This window comes from Protopterus annectens, chromosome 17.part0 (assembly GCF_019279795.1).
Source record: "Protopterus annectens isolate FY-2018-M chromosome 17.part0, PAN1.0, whole genome shotgun sequence".
Classification (NCBI taxonomy): Eukaryota; Metazoa; Chordata; order Ceratodontiformes; family Protopteridae; genus Protopterus; species Protopterus annectens.
In genome coordinates, this window is record NC_056751.1 from 146,744,164 (window position 1) to 146,760,826 (window position 16,663).

The 16,663-nt window shown below is 43.9% G+C and overlaps 1 protein-coding gene across 1 annotated transcript in view; it reads left to right on the top strand.

The window, feature by feature from the left end:
* Positions 1 to 16,663, top strand: part of ERCC6L2 (ERCC excision repair 6 like 2) — a 1,190,567-nt gene that overhangs the window by 370,829 nt on the left and 803,075 nt on the right. Inside the window, exon 10 of the mRNA XM_044058934.1 lies at positions 10,575 to 10,646. Within this exon, the coding sequence (XP_043914869.1) occupies positions 10,575 to 10,646 (72 nt within the window). The remainder of the gene's footprint in view (positions 1 to 10,574; positions 10,647 to 16,663) is intronic.

The following is a 16,663-nucleotide window of genomic DNA, read 5'->3' on the forward strand; positions in this document are numbered from 1 at the left end:
CTGTCCCTTATAAAGTAATTTCTGTCTTCCATAATAACTATCGGATCATGCCCACTATCCATTCCTTGTATTCTTCTCTTTTTAACAAGTTAGTATCAAAGCACCAGTGTCTCGTTTTACATCAACATCATGCCTATATCTTTATTTTGGATTTTATTGGTGTATGGCCTGTTTTGGATGAGTCTGAAAGTCTTCAATTAACTATGTATGGTCCTGTGAAGTGTAATTTCAATCCATTCTGTCAAGGTTGGCCTAGTTATACTGTACCACTGGGAATAATATGTCAGTTTTGAGTTCTTGCTACTGAACTTGGCATCTTTCACTTGTATATATTCTCATATTTTTCTTAAATCTGTCCCCTTTTGTTACATTTTTCCCTTTTTGGACCCACTGATACATCCTTAATATTGCAAATGAGATGCCAGTCCCCCACTCATAAATAATACTCCCTGCTTAATACTTATTTCCCCCCAATCCACTTAAGCTCCATAACAGTAGTTTTGGTGGAATAGAAATGCATAGCAAAGTAAACATCTTCCCCTGGCAAATATGGACTTGCTTCCACAAATCTACCATTACTGTCATGTATTTCCTTTTTATCGCTATTGGAGTCATCTCAGAGTCAGTATTACTCATCTTTTCGTTTGTCCCTGATATTATGCCAAATGTGTGCCTTAAATTATTTTGTTTTGTTAGATTTTCATGCTCATTTCTGTCCAAAGGTGTCTCATGTAACATTGCTTTTTGAACCCTTCACTTCTTAATGTAATTCAGAACTCATGTTGTTTTTTTCTATAAGACCATCTACATTCTTTGTTAATAATGGCAAATCAACCATTCTGATAAAACCTACTACTCCCACATATTGTACACGACAGTCCTTTATATTGTATGTTTTCATTTTGTTGTTTTACACATACTAATGATTGGAAGGCTGATTTTCTCTGTAGTTGCTTGTTCTTTTCTCTTTTTAAACCCATGTCACATTTTCGCAAACATTTCACTTGAGTAAAAGCATCCAAGAAACAAAAAATGAAATACATTTAAAACAAAGTTTTAACTTTCAGCAGACACAAAGAACTACATATATATTCCCAAAAGGAAGTCTGTACCTCCAACTAGAAGCAGTTGTCTGAAATCAGTGGCTGCACGCACAGGTATTACCTATAATAAAATTAAGGTTAATTATGCTGTGTATGAACCTATGAACCTATGTGTGTGTTAGAGCCTATGTTCTTCGTGTTTCACTGTTGCAGTCTTCACACTTGGGTTATCCTGCCAGGGGTAGCCCTCAAGTCGGCCCGAATACCAGAGGCTTAGTATTTCTGCATCAGTTGCTGTCGCTCCAGGACTGATGTCAGTTCATCAGTGGTATAAAAACAGGCAGCTGACACCATTACATCAGTCTTTCTTGCCGAGGAGCCCAAAGCAGAAGCAGTTCTCACAAGTGCCAGTCAGCCGCTACCTGAGTTTTCGTTTCCGAAATTTAAGTTGAAGTCTTCTAAAGCTAAGTACCCCATTGGTGATCCTTTTTTTTTGCTCTAATCGATGTCAGAAAAAGTTAACAATTGTCTCGCCTGTGGAAAGCAAATACCGCACAGAGATTTCCATTCTTACTGTGTCACCTGTTTAGGCCCAGACCATGACGTCCCTCGCTGTCGGCTTTGTGCTTTGTTAAATGCCAGAACTATACATCGTCGGGCCCTTATCGTAGCTAAATACTTGTGATCTTGATATCCGTATTCCGAAATGGCTTCAGTAAACCATCCAACTACCAATCTTTCAAAAAAAAGATAAGGATAAAGACAGAGACAGACCACACAGGTCCAAAACTGCCGACGACGCTTCCGTTAAGCTAGTCGCCAGTTCACCGGTACTCAGTGAGGCGCTTTCACAGCCCCTGATGCCCGCTTCTGTGGATTCGCAGGCCGCTACCGAGACCCGTTCGAAGTCCAGTATACCGCGAGACTCTTCTAAGGATCCTGCCGATGTCTCTACCTTGGATGGGTCTGGAGCTTCTTAGTAGGTACCGTATTCCGAGGAAGTTCTTCGCACTACCGATATTCGACACAAACCGACAACTTCTTTCACGTCTTCAGTTCTTTCTAAAACTACCGAGTTTCTAAGGCCCAGGGTATGAACTGCACCTAAAAAAATGACCCAAGCTCAAGCACCTGCTTCCATGCATCAATCTCAAATGCTTAAAATGGTGGCATACCTCATCATGCTTATTAGGGGAAGCCAGCCTACCTCTTCTAAAAGAAAAAGAAACTTGTCCCCAGCAGCTTTATCTGACCTGGAATCCGATGACTCTGAGGTTTTGTCTGCTTATGAGGATTCAGATGCAGAGGAATTTATTCCTTCTGCTCTCCTACAGAGTATTTTTCTTTTGGTGAAACCCTACATACTTTGAGAGAGCATTTCCATTGGGAATGTCAGGATTATCCTCAGTCCAAAAAGATACTCAGGGAATTTTTAGATTTACCACAGCACAGACCCTTAGCTATTCCTCCTGTCCTGGATGATGTTTTTATAGAATCCAGTTTAACTCCTGACACCCTACCACCTGCTCCCAGGAAACCTGACAGTTATTACAGAGTCCCTGACTCACACAAATTTCTTTTCAAAAATCCTACCATAGACCCAGAGGTCATCTCCCAAGGACCTAAAGAAACAAAAGCAAAAACAGCTAAGAATCCCAGCCCTTCGGACAGGGACTTCTGAGCTTTAGACAGATTGGGTAAAAAAGTACACACCTCTGCAACTCTAGCCATTAGAGCACTAAGTTGTCAGTTCCACATGTTGAAATGCCAGCAACATACTCTGGAACTCCTTAAACAAAAAATATCTGCCTTTCCAGCTTGTGCAGAAAATAAAGAATTACAGGAGCTTATGCATTCTGTAAACCAAGTTACTAAGCACACCTTGCAATGTGGCTGTGATGCCCCAGAAGCATCCTGTAGGGCAGCAGTCACAGTTTCTGTACTTAGAAGGCATGCTTGGCTTAAGGAACAGACCTTGCCAGACTATGCCAAATCAAAATTATTGGAAGCACCATTGAACAAAGACAATTTGTTTGGCACCAAGGCAGAAGAGGTTTTAAAAAAGATGGAAGAAAAAGCTAAATCTATGCAGACAGTTAAAGACTTTTTGCAAATCCAGCCTGCGAGATTCAGTAGGCATTCCCCTCCAAGCACTGGTCCTTTCCAGCCCCCTCAAGGCCGGCTCAGACTAGACCTAGGGGAAGTAGACCCCCTGACAGCAGTCCCAGGGAATGCAGTGATCTAAGCAATGGAGTACCTCCACTTCAAAAGCAGGGAGTGCTAAGCCACCCCCTTATGGAAAGAACTCGCAATGACTTTTCAACTCCACCCCTTACCTCTGCCCACTTGCTTGTGCCACTAGGAGGAAAACTTCCTCCCATTCAAAAAATGGTCTTTCATCACCAACGACCGATGGGTACTCAACATAGTGTCCCAGGGGTACGAATTTTATTTCCACACACTGGCAACCCCAAAAGGGTTCCCAGATCTTTCTCCAAACCAGTGGGCAGAGGCCCAAAACCAAGTTCATTCCCTGCTCTCCATGAGGGCAATACAGCCTGTTCCTGCAGACCAGATAGGCCAAGGTTTCTATTCCAGACTTTTCCTGGTACCCAGAAAAGAGGGCAACTGACGCCCAATCCTAGATCTATCAGTTCTAAACACCTTCCTGGTGATACCAAAATTCATAATGCTCACCCTCCAGCAGCTTCTTCCTATGCTATCCAAAGATGCTTGGTTAGCCACCCTAGACCTTAAAAGAGGCCTGTCTGTACATCCCAATCAGGGATTCTTGCAGGAAATATCTACATTTCAGGGCAGGATCTATGCACTTTCAGTTCTCTGCACTTCCCTTTGGCTTATCCACTGCTACCAGAGTTTTCACAAAATGCCTGGCCCCGGTCATTGCTTTTTGCAGACAAAGAAATATTCAAATTTACCCCTACTTGGATGACTGCTTGATTCAGGCAGTCAGGAAAGGCTGTTACAGCACCTGACCTTTGTAAAGGACCTACTAACCTCACTGAGGTACACTATAAACAAAAAGAAATCCAAACTAGTCCCCACTTAAAAAAATTGTATTCCTGGGAGCAAGCCTGGACACAGCATCCCAGATGGCATTCCTTACTCCAGAAAAACAAGCCTGTCTGACAGGCTACTTCTCTCAACTAGCCACCAGAACCCAGTTATCCGCAAGGAAAATCCTGCGAGCTCTAGGGTTCATGGCTTCCTGCATTCTCCTCATTCCATATGCCAGACTGCATATAAGGAAACTTCAGTGGTACTTAAAAAGCCTTTGGTGTCAACACTGTCAGGACCTGAAAACTATCTAACCTATGATACCTTGTTTAAGGAAAGATTTTCTTTGGTGGGCAGCAGCATACAACCACAACAAGGGCCTTCCCTTTTCACAACTCTACGTTGCCCAGACCGTAACCACAGACGCATCAGACTATGCCTGGGGTGTACACCTGGATGGCAGGTGCATTCAGGCCACTGGAGCCCAAGTCAAATACATCTGCACATCAACCAAAAAGAGATACTAGCTGTTCAACACGCTGTGACCCCTACTCTCTCCGGGGCCTATGCTAATCAAAACAGACAACACCACAATGATGTGGTACATCAACAGGCAGAGAGGAATTCACTCTTATCCACTCTGTAGGCTAGCCATGACCCTTTGGCATACAGCTTCAGCTATGCAAATTCACCTGCTAGCACAATTCCTGCCAGACAGCCAAAACTCTGACAGACAACTTAAGCAGAAATTTTCAAGACCCACACGAGTGGCAATTAAACCACAGCACCTTCAGCCTTGTAACCCAGAAATGGGGTATCCTGAAGGTTGGACCTATTTGCCTCACACAACAACCACCAGCTCATCAAACTCTGCACCAGGGAACCTCACAGCAAGGCCTGGAAAGTGGACGCCCTATCCTTCCAATGGGTAAACCTCTCGATCTATGCATTTCCCCCTCTACTTCTTCTTACAAGGGTACTACTCAAAATAACAGAGGAAAAACAAGAGCAATCCTGATTGCCCCAGACTGGCCACGCCAACACTGGTACCTACTATTGCATAGTCTGTCACTGCTGCCTCCATGGCACCTCCCTCAGATCCCAACTCTCCTGACCCAACAGAATGGAGAATTCTTGCATTCATGATTGCAGACCCTGAACCTGGCTTATTCCTTGACCTCTCCTCCAGTGGCCAGCCTAAGCAAGCAAGTCCTGGACGTTATACGTGAGGCCAGATGTCCCAGCACTAGAAAATCCTATGCTGACAAGTGGTAAAGGTATTGCACCTGGATCCAGGCTAAAGGAGCTAAACCAGCACAGCCCTCCCTATCTCTCATGCTGGATTATCTGGCAGACCCTACTTCACAGGGGCCTATCCTTCTCTTCTATTAAAATTCATGCCTCTGCCATCTCTGCTTATTACAGCGCTGAGCCACCTCTCTTTTCTCACCGTCTCATCAGACAGTTCCAAAGAGGGACTAACAACTTAAGGCCACCCAGAAGAGCTCCTACCCCAGCTTGGGACCTTAACTTTGTGTTGGAAAAGCTCACGCTACCCCCCTTTGTGCCTACAGCTTCAACAGAGTTAAAATTCCTCTCTTGGAAAGCAGCCTTACTTCTGGCCATCACTTCAGCTAGACGAGTGTCTGAGCTACAAGCACTCATGGCTGTGGAACCCTTCATCATTTTTCATGCTGACAGGGTCACCCTCAGGACTAACCCAACTTTCATGCCTAAAGTGATGTCCAGTGTGGCTCTCAACCAAATCTATTCATTGCCCACCTTTTTCCCTAAGCCTCAAAATAAGGGGGGAAGGATCTTGCACTCTTTAGATGTGCACAGACAGCTCAGATTCTACCTGGATAGGACTAAGCCCTTCAGGAAAACTGACCAGTTACTAGTCAGCTTTGCAGCAGGGGCGGAGGGCAAGGCCATATTCAAACAAACCAAATGGATGGCACACTACATCTATTTCTGTTACAAACACCATGGGAAACCACCCCCTCAGGGGGTCAGGACACATTCCACAAGGGCAGCATTCACCTCTGCAGTTTTTCTCAGAGGGGTCCGTATTAGGAACAATCCTGGAGGCTGCAACATATGGAGTTCTGTTCATACCTTCACCAAGCATTACCACCTGCCTATCTTTTCCAAATCCAGGGGAGGCTTTGCCACTGCAGTCTTGCAGGGCATACTAGCAAGCCCCAACTCTTCCTGACTGCTTCCACCCTTTACTTCAGCTTTGGGAATCAACCCAAGTGTGATGACTGCAACAGAGAACCACAAAGAACATAGTACAGTTGTGTACACTTACCATAAATGTAGATGTTCGAGTAAGTCCTGGTTTCCCACCCTCCATCCCCCTTGTCTCTCTCACTCTTTCTCTTCCCCACTCATTACAGGGATTTTTGGTATTCACTTTCTGCTGGTGGTGTTCTTCCACCATAACCTAGCTCCGTATTTGGGGGCTCCTGACATTTGGGTCAAGAAAAACTGATGTAATGGCATTGGCTGCCTGTTTTTATACCACTGACGACCTAACGTCAGTCCTGGAGTGACAGCAACAAACGCAGAAATACTAAGCCTCTGGTATTTGAGCTGACTGAGGTCTACCCCTGGCAGGATAACCCAAGTGTGATGACTGCAAAAGTGAATACACTCAAACATCTACATTTATGGTAAGTGTACACAACTGTACTTTCTACAGATTGCTGTCTACTCTTATCTCATATCTAGTTCCCTGCCAGATGTGAAAAACTACTTGCCTGCTTTCAGTAAACATTAACTTTTACACTAAACAAAAATATACTGGCTAACATTACTTAAATTACATTGCACAGTGTTAGTATTTACTGCGTTAAATTTCTAAGACTGCTGTAGAGATTGGATCGGACACTTATAAATAGGTCCTCCCTATGTCACTACTCTGGCTGCCTCCCAGATGCTGTTAGTGACCATATGCCTACCTGTTTTCCGGCACAGAGTATGCCCTGCTAAAAACATAATATATAAATATGTCCACAGCAAAAGAAATGTCTCCACTGAAATCTTCAACTACTCCTAAAACAGTGTGACTGGACCCCTCTAAACCATCTCCAGTTAGACAATGCATTCCATTGCTTTAATAATAAATTTCTCTGATGTTGTCAGTCTTCAACTATTCTTGACTTGTGGGTTACAGTTCCAATACTTGGAACCGATCCAGCTGATATATAGCTCGGTCAGCCAAACAATTCCTCCAGCTGCAAGTCTACCCATAATGCCCCTCTCCAAATTACCTCAGATCTTGTTTGCAGGTCTTATGATAAGACACGTCAGCCGACTCCTCTCTCGCCCCACCCCATTAAACATTTAGTTTTCATATCCTGCAGATCAAAAAATGACCTATCCTGTTGGATGTAGTCAGAGGAGATTCTTCCAGGTTGTCCCTTTGCTTCACCACAGCCCAACGCTATAGTGACCATGGATGCTTGCCAGCTGGGGTGGGGGGCATTATCTCGAGAAGACAGTCCAAGGCATTTGGTCCCCCTTCGAGGCCAATCTGCATATTACTGCCCTAGAGCTGAGGGCAGTACTTTTGGTGTTGGAAGCGTTTCACTCTGCCTTACCTCAAGGGACAGTAGCTATTCAGTCAGTCAGCATGTCAGTAGTTAGTTACGTCAACAAACGGGGGAATCAAGTCCTACCCACTGTGTCAAGAAGCCCTCCATGTGTGGAAGTGTTCCATAACTTTCAACCACTTTCTGATAGCACTGCACATCTCGGGGAGTCCAAACATGATAGCAGACAAACTGAGCAGATGCATCCTCATGCCTCACAAGTGGTCTCTGAATTCCAGAATAGTGAAGAAGATCTTTCTTCACTGGGGCCAGCCTTGAGGTGACCTGTTTGCTTCACCCCTGAACAACAAGTGCAAAAGCTACTTTGCTGTAAGTTCTTTCTTACGTTATTTAGAAAGTACTACTAACTTCCTGAGGTTTACTATGGAAACATCTTATGACAAAGTTAACTTTTTGGATGTAACTTTATCTATTAGAAATGGTAAGATGTTTTCTACTCTCCATAGAAAATCATGTTGGAAGAATGCTATCCTCACTTATGACAGTATGCATCCCCGGCATGTTTTCCGAGGAATAGTCAAAAGCCAATTTATAAGACTCTCTAGAATTTGCAGTGATGACTCCAGTTTATTACATGAATTTGATGAAATGGAAAGATTATTCATTGAGAGAGGCTATGACAATAGATTGATTCGAACCATTAAGATGCAACTACTAGGTAAAGAACCAGTTTCTATTACACCTATGATCTCTCATACACATGTTAATACACATGCACATTATCCACCATCTGCAGATAGGTTACGTTTTATAACAACTTATACTAATGACGGTATGGCTATTAGAAACATTATTAGTAGCAACTGGAATGTATTGACCGTTGATAATCAGACAGCTAGCATAGTGGGCCCTACCCCTAGTTTTGCATATAGGAATAATAAGAACTTGAAGAGGCTGCTATGTTTGGATTTAAGATATGATAATGAACCAACTACTAATACTCTGCATAATCTGGGAACTTTTCCCTGTAAACGATGCAATTTTTGCAGTCATATCACGGTCCAACAAGATTTTATCCATCCAGTATTACATTACTCTTTTAAACCGAGGTTTCATGCTACGTGTGATACGTCAGGCTTGATATATCTAGCTACCTGTCGAGTATGTTCTGCCTACTATGTAGGCTTAACGAAAAGGAAACTTAAAAATAGAATCTATAATCATTTATATGATATAAGACGGGGAAATGAGTTTAATGCCCTGGCAAAACATGTTTCCCTATACACTGACCATACGTTTACATTCAGGGTCCTACAGATAGTTCACTGTAACCAGAGAGGGGGTAACTACATGAATTTTTTAGAACAGAGAGAGCTTCACTGGATTCTTCAGTTGAGAGCACATTACCCTCCCTGGTCTGAATTCCTGTATCTCTCTCCAACCTATTTTAAAATCTAGGAAGTAACATAGTTCTACTTCTCATTCATTTATTAATGTTTTTTACTTATGTCATCTTATTTTCAGAGTATTATGTTTTTGATTCTGTTTTGATTTTGTTTTTAGTCATGTCTATGTATATATATATCTGTATAGTCCTATATATATCACATTTTATTATTTGTGCTTTTAGATTTTGGTTTAATCAGCTTCTTGCAGATTCTTCTCTGCTTTTTTCTGACACACTTCTCTATTGGAAATGTGAGTTGGTTGCAGAGCCTCTATTTGGCAAGTTGCTTAGTAACTAATTGGATTTTTCTAGGGAATTGATTAATTGCATAATTGTTTGATGCATCATTTTAGCTTCCTTAGCTTGTGTATATAAAGCAGTTAAGTTTTGTTTTAGTTTAAGATCTGAAGAAGCATATGTTTTATATGCGAAAGCGCTCATCTTGTACTCGTTCTTCAAGGAATAAAAGTTTCGCTACTGGACTTTATTTGGTATTTTGCCTCCTTTCTCCGTGGTGAGCCTGTACGTGTTGTTTGCTGTATATATATATATATATATATATATGTGTGTGTATATATCTATATCTATAAATATATATATATATATATATATATATGTGTGTGTGTGTGTGTGTATATCTGTGTGTGTCATATGTATGTGTGTGTGTGTGTATATATATATATATATATATATATATATTTGAAAAAATATATATATACACACACACACACACACACACACACACACACACACATACATATACGTACATCTTGAATACAAATGTGTGTTGTGTGGTATTTTTCATATATTTAGACATAGAGGCATTGACTGCTGAAGAAGCTCAGCTTACTCTCAGGTGCAGGACAACACTATGGGCTAAAGATGCTTAGAGGCCAGCACATTATTTTATTTTTCAACTGTATAAATGAACTGATTCCTGTTGGATGCCTTTCAACTGTAACCCAAGCAACAAGGATTGATGGTTACACTGAAACTGCTCACATCTACAGTACTGACCACAGCCAAGTGTTTTTGGGAAATGGAAGGAAGCAGGCTTCATAGAAGTATCCATGCATACACAGGAATAACTCAGAGAATCTACAGAGGCAGCAATAGGTCAGACTTGAGCCTTAGACTCTGTAGCTGTGTGGCTGAAACCTGGATTTTTCATCAGCTGTATCTAGCATAACAGTTCCTTGTAGATGTGTTACTGTATAATATTCTGTAGTGCAAAAAGTAATATTTTAAAGTTTGATGTAGCTTTGTTAGTACTGATTTAAAGTATTAATTTCCTTTTTTTCTAGTTTGTTTTTCTCATTTGTATTATATCTTGTATGGTTAAACTCAGAAAAATACGTTTTTTTTTTTTTTTTTGTAAAGAACTGCTTTGGAGGGTTCCCCCGGGCCTTCCTTCCTTCCTTTCTTTCTTTTTTTTTTTTTTTTTTTAATGAAACGCTCTATAGAGTTCAGTGATTGATTTATTTCTTTCATATGGTTCACTTGCAGGTCCTTCAGCGCCTTTTAGATCATTGCAGAAACAACAGAGACAAGGTTCTTCTTTTCTCCTTCTCAACCAAGGTGAGCTCCATATGTTCTTTGTCACGCTTGACCCCTGGCATGAATTAACTCCTGGTACATTAAGCTCTGAGCATCTCAACAGCTGTCAGCTACATTTCTTCTGTATGCACTGAATGAGGATTATTAGTACAGCAGGCTGTAAGTACATAGTGTACACAAACTCTGTTAGTTCTCTGAACCAAGAACAGCAAGCAGGAAAACCACCAGGCAAACGTATATACTGTGGTCTGTGTGGGAGGTTTATTATTGTTATTAGAAGCATTTTTCTTTTCCAGATATTGTTTACTTTTGTGAGTCAACACATTTGCCTCTGAGGCCATGAAAGGCAGGAGCTGTTTGGTTTTTGACTACAGGAGAGGAATTTGAGGGCAAATAAGGTTTACAGAGTTTGTAAGTGCATTTGAAATCATATGCATTTTTATTTCATACTGTTGAAGTACTTGTTACAAGATTTGTTTTGTAACTGAGTTTATGTAAGTACTTTTGAAATTTTTTACTTTTTTAGTTCTTGTAAAGTACTTATGCTTAAATATATATGTAGAAATTAAATTGTCGTATTAATTAAATAAGTGTTTGCCAACATTCTGAATGTAATCTGTATAGGAATGCTCATATGTGTTTGTGTGTGCATAAACACACACAGTTTATATGTAGACAAAATGATCATTTAGTCTTCTTGCTGCAATGGCCTGTTACAACCAAAATGAACTCTTAATTATCTGGAAACTCGGTTAAGTACATTCTTAGTATTCCTGTAGCTGAAGTCTCGTATATTGAGGGCAAAAATGTTACTTCACATGTTTGTAGCTACAAATGAGCCAAGGAATTGTATCTGTAAACCAGTATTTCATTTTATGTAATTAATTATACTATATGCATTTGTGTCTGCATCACAAATTATAGTTTATTTAAGCCTGTGTGTGCACATGGCTGTAATCTCGGGCATCAGTAATAGTTATCTGTGATATAATTAAATGCATAGTCTTTGTTGAAGTTTTCTTCCTGTCACCCATACATTTGCAAAACCCAGCAAAGTATATACACACCGACACACACATTTGTTTATTTTACAAAAATATGAACACACACACACACACACACACACACACACATGTGTGTGTGTGTGTGTGTGTGTGTGTGTGTGTGTGTGTGTGTGTGTAATCTCATATACAAAAATTAGAGCTAGACATGTATTTACACACACACTCAACCCATCTACTTCAGTTTTTATGTATATGCGTGTGTTATACATATACACTTAAAAAAATTGTCACTAGAGAGAACTTATATTTCAGTTGGGTGATCTGGGATCCTGGTGTGTTTTCCATTGCAGGAGTGTTGCACTGTAAGTTGTGCTATTATATAAGGCCATTGTGTTTTTTTTTGTGAATCAGAAGTTGTTGCTTTTTGCTGGTTGGTTTGTTTTCCAGTCATCAGCACCAAAGATATTTGAAGAGAAATGCAGGCAAAGGAATCCGGACATGGAAAACTTTACAATACAAAAAATAAGAAGACAAAGAGGAAAAGTAGAAAAGCAGATCAGTATTGGAGATGTTAAAGAAATAGAAGCTAAGGATGTTATGTGGTCCAATCTCACCTACATTCTTACTCACGGGTTCGGAGCCGAACATCGGCTCTGACTCGGCCAACTTATATTTTTCTAGCACAAAGTCTCTAATTGGCTGGGCTAACCTGGTATCTCATGTTGCACCGCTCCACAACCCCAGATCTCGTTTGCCCCTCGTGGAGCTAGGACGTGGTCTTGCTTGGCTGTGGCTAAGTAGCTTTAAAAGTTCTTTTTCTAGTTGAAAATTATTCTCTTTCTTCACAAAAGCGATTTTAATAGCTGTTTTGCGTATTATTATTATCGTTGTTTTGTGGTATGAGTGTTGCTTTGTGGTATCCCACCATTCCGGAGGGCTAGGCCCGTTTAAGCTAGAGGACCTAGTCCTTACTCCGTTGTGTGGTTTTGTCTGAAAATGTTTGTCCCTTGCTACAGTGTGTGTCTTGTTGTCAGGTCAGAATCGTTTAACTTAGAGATTCTGTCTTTTGTTGTTGGCGGTAGTTTCCCGCCTTATCCGTTGTGGCCTTCAGTCCTTTTTCTGTGCTTGTGTACTGTGGTGTGGCCATTATGTCTAAGGATCAAAAAGAACACAAACCCTCCGGGTTTAAGAAGTGTTCTAAATGTAGCTACAAGATGTCCATAACAGATGGACATGCTGTTTGTGTATACTGCTTGGGGGCTATACATTTACAAGAGTCCTGTAGTTTTTGTCACGCTTTTAGCCCCAGGGTTCTACAGGAGACAAAAAATAAACTTATATTGAAGGGCCTTCTTAAGCCCTTCCTTTGAGGAGTCCTTGGACCCTTCCTCTGGTTCACAGTCTAAAACCAAGATTTCTAAAGCCAAGAAAAGATCTCCGGCTCCATCGGTTACATCGGAGCCACCGGAGAAGACTACCAAATTGGACTCGACCTCCTCGGCTCCATTGTCCTCGAGGCCGCAGGAGGTAGCTGTGATTCTTGAATCTGCCTCGGCTCCTATCCTGTTAGAGCCTATTCGGAGCTGATCTCCTAGTGTCAGACAAGGATCTCCAGATAGGAGATCACAGTCACCCTCTCTCTCCTCCATATCCTCCAGACTCTCTGATTTGGATGTGGATAGGGTGGTCCAAAGGCTCCTGCAGTCGCTGGTTTTGGCAAAATTATTTTCGGCTCCGGAGACAGTCCCGATGAGTGCGCCCATGTTTCCTCCTCCAAGCACCTCCTTGTCTTCTGAGCCGGAGTGTTTGGCTCTGGGTGATGTTTTGCCGGCTCCGATACCTCCTAAGACCTTATCGGTGCCAACGTCGGCTCCGTTCTCTGATTTCGGAGCCGGGGTGTCCTCTGTCGGGCCCGAGGGGGATACTTCGGGACTTTTGTCATTTCCGAGTCTCCCTGTCAGTGCTTCGGCTCGGGGAACCTCAGTTCCAATCTTGGCCTCGGAGGTTGGTCAATCCTCGGATTCGGGGGGACCCGCCTTCGAGGCCATAAGGAGCGCACTGGCCAGATCCTCAGTCACATCACCCAGATCGGTCATTCCATCCCCCTCCACGCCGACAAGAGCCTCTGATCTCCCCCTATCGGTAGACGGTGGAGCCCCAAGGTCTGGGGATACCCCTATGAGCGGTCCCCAACTTTCTGAGGGCCCCTCAGAGTCTGTCCCTGAGGAGCCCCCAAGAAAGAAATTGTGCAAGAGGAAGCACATAGACTCCCAGGATGAGTCCCTCACCTCTGATACCGACCTCGAGGAGTCAGAGGAGTCCCCCAAGTCTTCCTCTGATGACGTCTCTTTCTCCGACATCCTGGAGATTTTGAGGCAGAGAGGCGGCTGGTCATACAAAACCCCCTCTGAGGAGGAGTCAGTATTTCTCAAGACCTTTGGGGCTCAACCCTCTGCCTCCTGTATGTCTCCACCCTTCGATGAGCTCTGGATTTGATCTGTTGAAGGGCGTGGGAGACTCCTGACTCAGTGGAACCGGTGCCAAGACGCCCTAATAAATTTCTGTCAGCTCCCCCTGGGAAAAAGTTCCTGTCCAAAGGGGTTTCTGTGGATGCCATGGTGGTAGCAGCGGCCGCTCAGCAGGAAGTAGCCAAGTCTTCTTCCTCCGTCCATCCTCCTAACAAGGAGTCCAGGAGTATGGACCGGTACGGGAATCGTACCCTCTCTTCAGCGACCTTCACACTTCGGTCTGTGAACTATCTTTGTCACTTTACTCGGGTCCAGAGAGATCTCCTTAAAGAGTTAGGAGATACTCTAACGGGTAACATACCTGAAACGTTAACACAGATGGTTAACGCCCAGTTGTCTACTCTTGGCTCGATTGTCAACTCGTCCATGAGGCTCATATCTTATGCAGCCGAAGGGGCGAGCAGGGCAGCTAGCTCAGGTGTAGCCCTTAGGAGGCAAGCCTGGATGCGCCTGTGTCATTTCGCGGAGGCCTTCAAGTCTTCCTTCACTGGTGCCCCTTTTGATGGGTCCTCACTTTTTGGGACCAAAGTGAAAGACACCCTCACCAGATGCGAGCAAGAGGGAAAGACCCTGTCTGCTGTAGGGGGTCCATTTTTCCCTCCCACCTAGGCCTTACCCCAAGGCTCAGAGGGGAGGAAAAATGTGGTTCAAAAAGTCACAGAAGTCTTTCCCTACTGGTCAAGGTGAGTCCCCCTCCAGAGGCAGAGGAGGGGGTGACTATTCTGGGAGACGCCGCCCTAGGGGCAGAGGAGGCCCTCGCAATTTGGGAGACCGTGATTCCTTTCGTGGGCCTTCCTATCATCATCCCTGATGTATTGCCTGAGTGTGCTATTCTGGAGCCAGTCGGGGGCTGCATTTCGTTGTACCCGGAAGCCTGGGCAAGTATCACTCAGGATCGATGGGTGCTTCGTATAGTTACCAGAGGTTATTCCATCCCATTATTGTCAGACCCTCCTCCACCCAAGAGAATCCCAGACGTTCCACCCAGTCAAAGGGATCATGTAACACTAGAAATTTCAAAGTTGCTGGAAAAAGGAGTCATCCAACCTGTCCCCTCAGACCAGATCGGATTAGGAACTTACTCAAGACTCTTTTTGGTGCCGAAAGAAACAGGGGACGTGAGACCCATCTCAGATCTCAGCCGATTGAACCGCTACGTTCAAAAGTCCAAGTTCTGAATGGTCACCCTTCAGTCTATTTTTCCGTTACTGGGAAAAGAAGTATGGATGTGCTCCATCGATCTCAAGGATGCTTACTACCATATCAAAATGGACAGGGCATCCAGGAGTCACTTACGCTTCTGGCTGGGGGCCAGTCATTTCCAGTTTCATGCCCTGCCCTTTGGCCTCACCACAGCCCCCAGGGTGTTCACCAAGTGTTTGGCAGTGGTGACAGTTCACTTGAGACGTCAAGGATTCCAAGTGTTTCCATACCTGGACGACTGGCTCCTCACCGCCCCCACCAGGCATCTTCTTATTCAGGCCAGGGAAAAGACCATTGCTCTTTGTCATCAACTAGGGATTACCTTGAACTGTGGAAAGTCTGCCTTGCTGCCCTCACAGCGTGTCACATTTATAGACGCAGAGCTAGACACCGTTTACATGCGGGCGTTCCTGCCTCAAGAAAGGATAGAGGTGTTGCAGGGTCAGGTTCGCGCATTGCTGCCCCTCAAGAAGGTTCAGGCCAGATGGATCCTTCAGCTCCTGGGATCCATGGCAGCCACCATTATGTTAGTGCCCCTGCCCAGGTTACACATGAGGCTTCTGCAGTGGCTTCTCTCGGCCCAATGGTCCTTTCAGGAACTTCCGCTGTCCCATCTGATCCTACTCACCGATCGGTGCAAACAGGACCTCTGTTGGTGGATGAGTCCCACCAACTTGAACAAAGGGAATCCATTTATTCCTATGACTCCGGTTGCCACGGTGACCACGGACGCCTCCCAGATGGGGGGGGGGGCATTACCTGGGCAGGACGGTCCAAGGCACCTGGCAGGATCACGAGGTACATCTGCACATCAGTGTTCTAGAGATGAGAGCGGTGTTACTGGTGTTGCAAGCACTGAAGAGCTCTCTTCCCCTAGGAATGATTGCATTTCACTCGGACAACATGTCTGTCGTGTGGTACCTGAACAAGCAAGGGGGAACCAGGTCTTATCCCCTATGCAGAGAGGCTATGCGAGTGTGGCAGTGGGCAGTGTCTTCCCAACGGTTCCTAGTGGCAACGCACATTCCGGGGAAGGCCAGTGTGATAGCAGACAGGCTGAGCAGAGCTATTCTGATGCCTTACGAGTGGTCCCTGAACCACCGAGTTGCGGAGCAGATTTTCAACAGGTGGTGTCAGCCTTGCTGTGACCTTTTCGCCAATCCCCACAATACCAAGTGCAGAAACTACTTCACTCTGATCCCCCCACAGGGGGAGTCAGCCAGGGACACTGTAGTCCATGATTGGCCTCCCGGTCTGCTCTATGCTTTCCCTCCATTTCCTCTGCTGCCAAGAGTGATCCAGA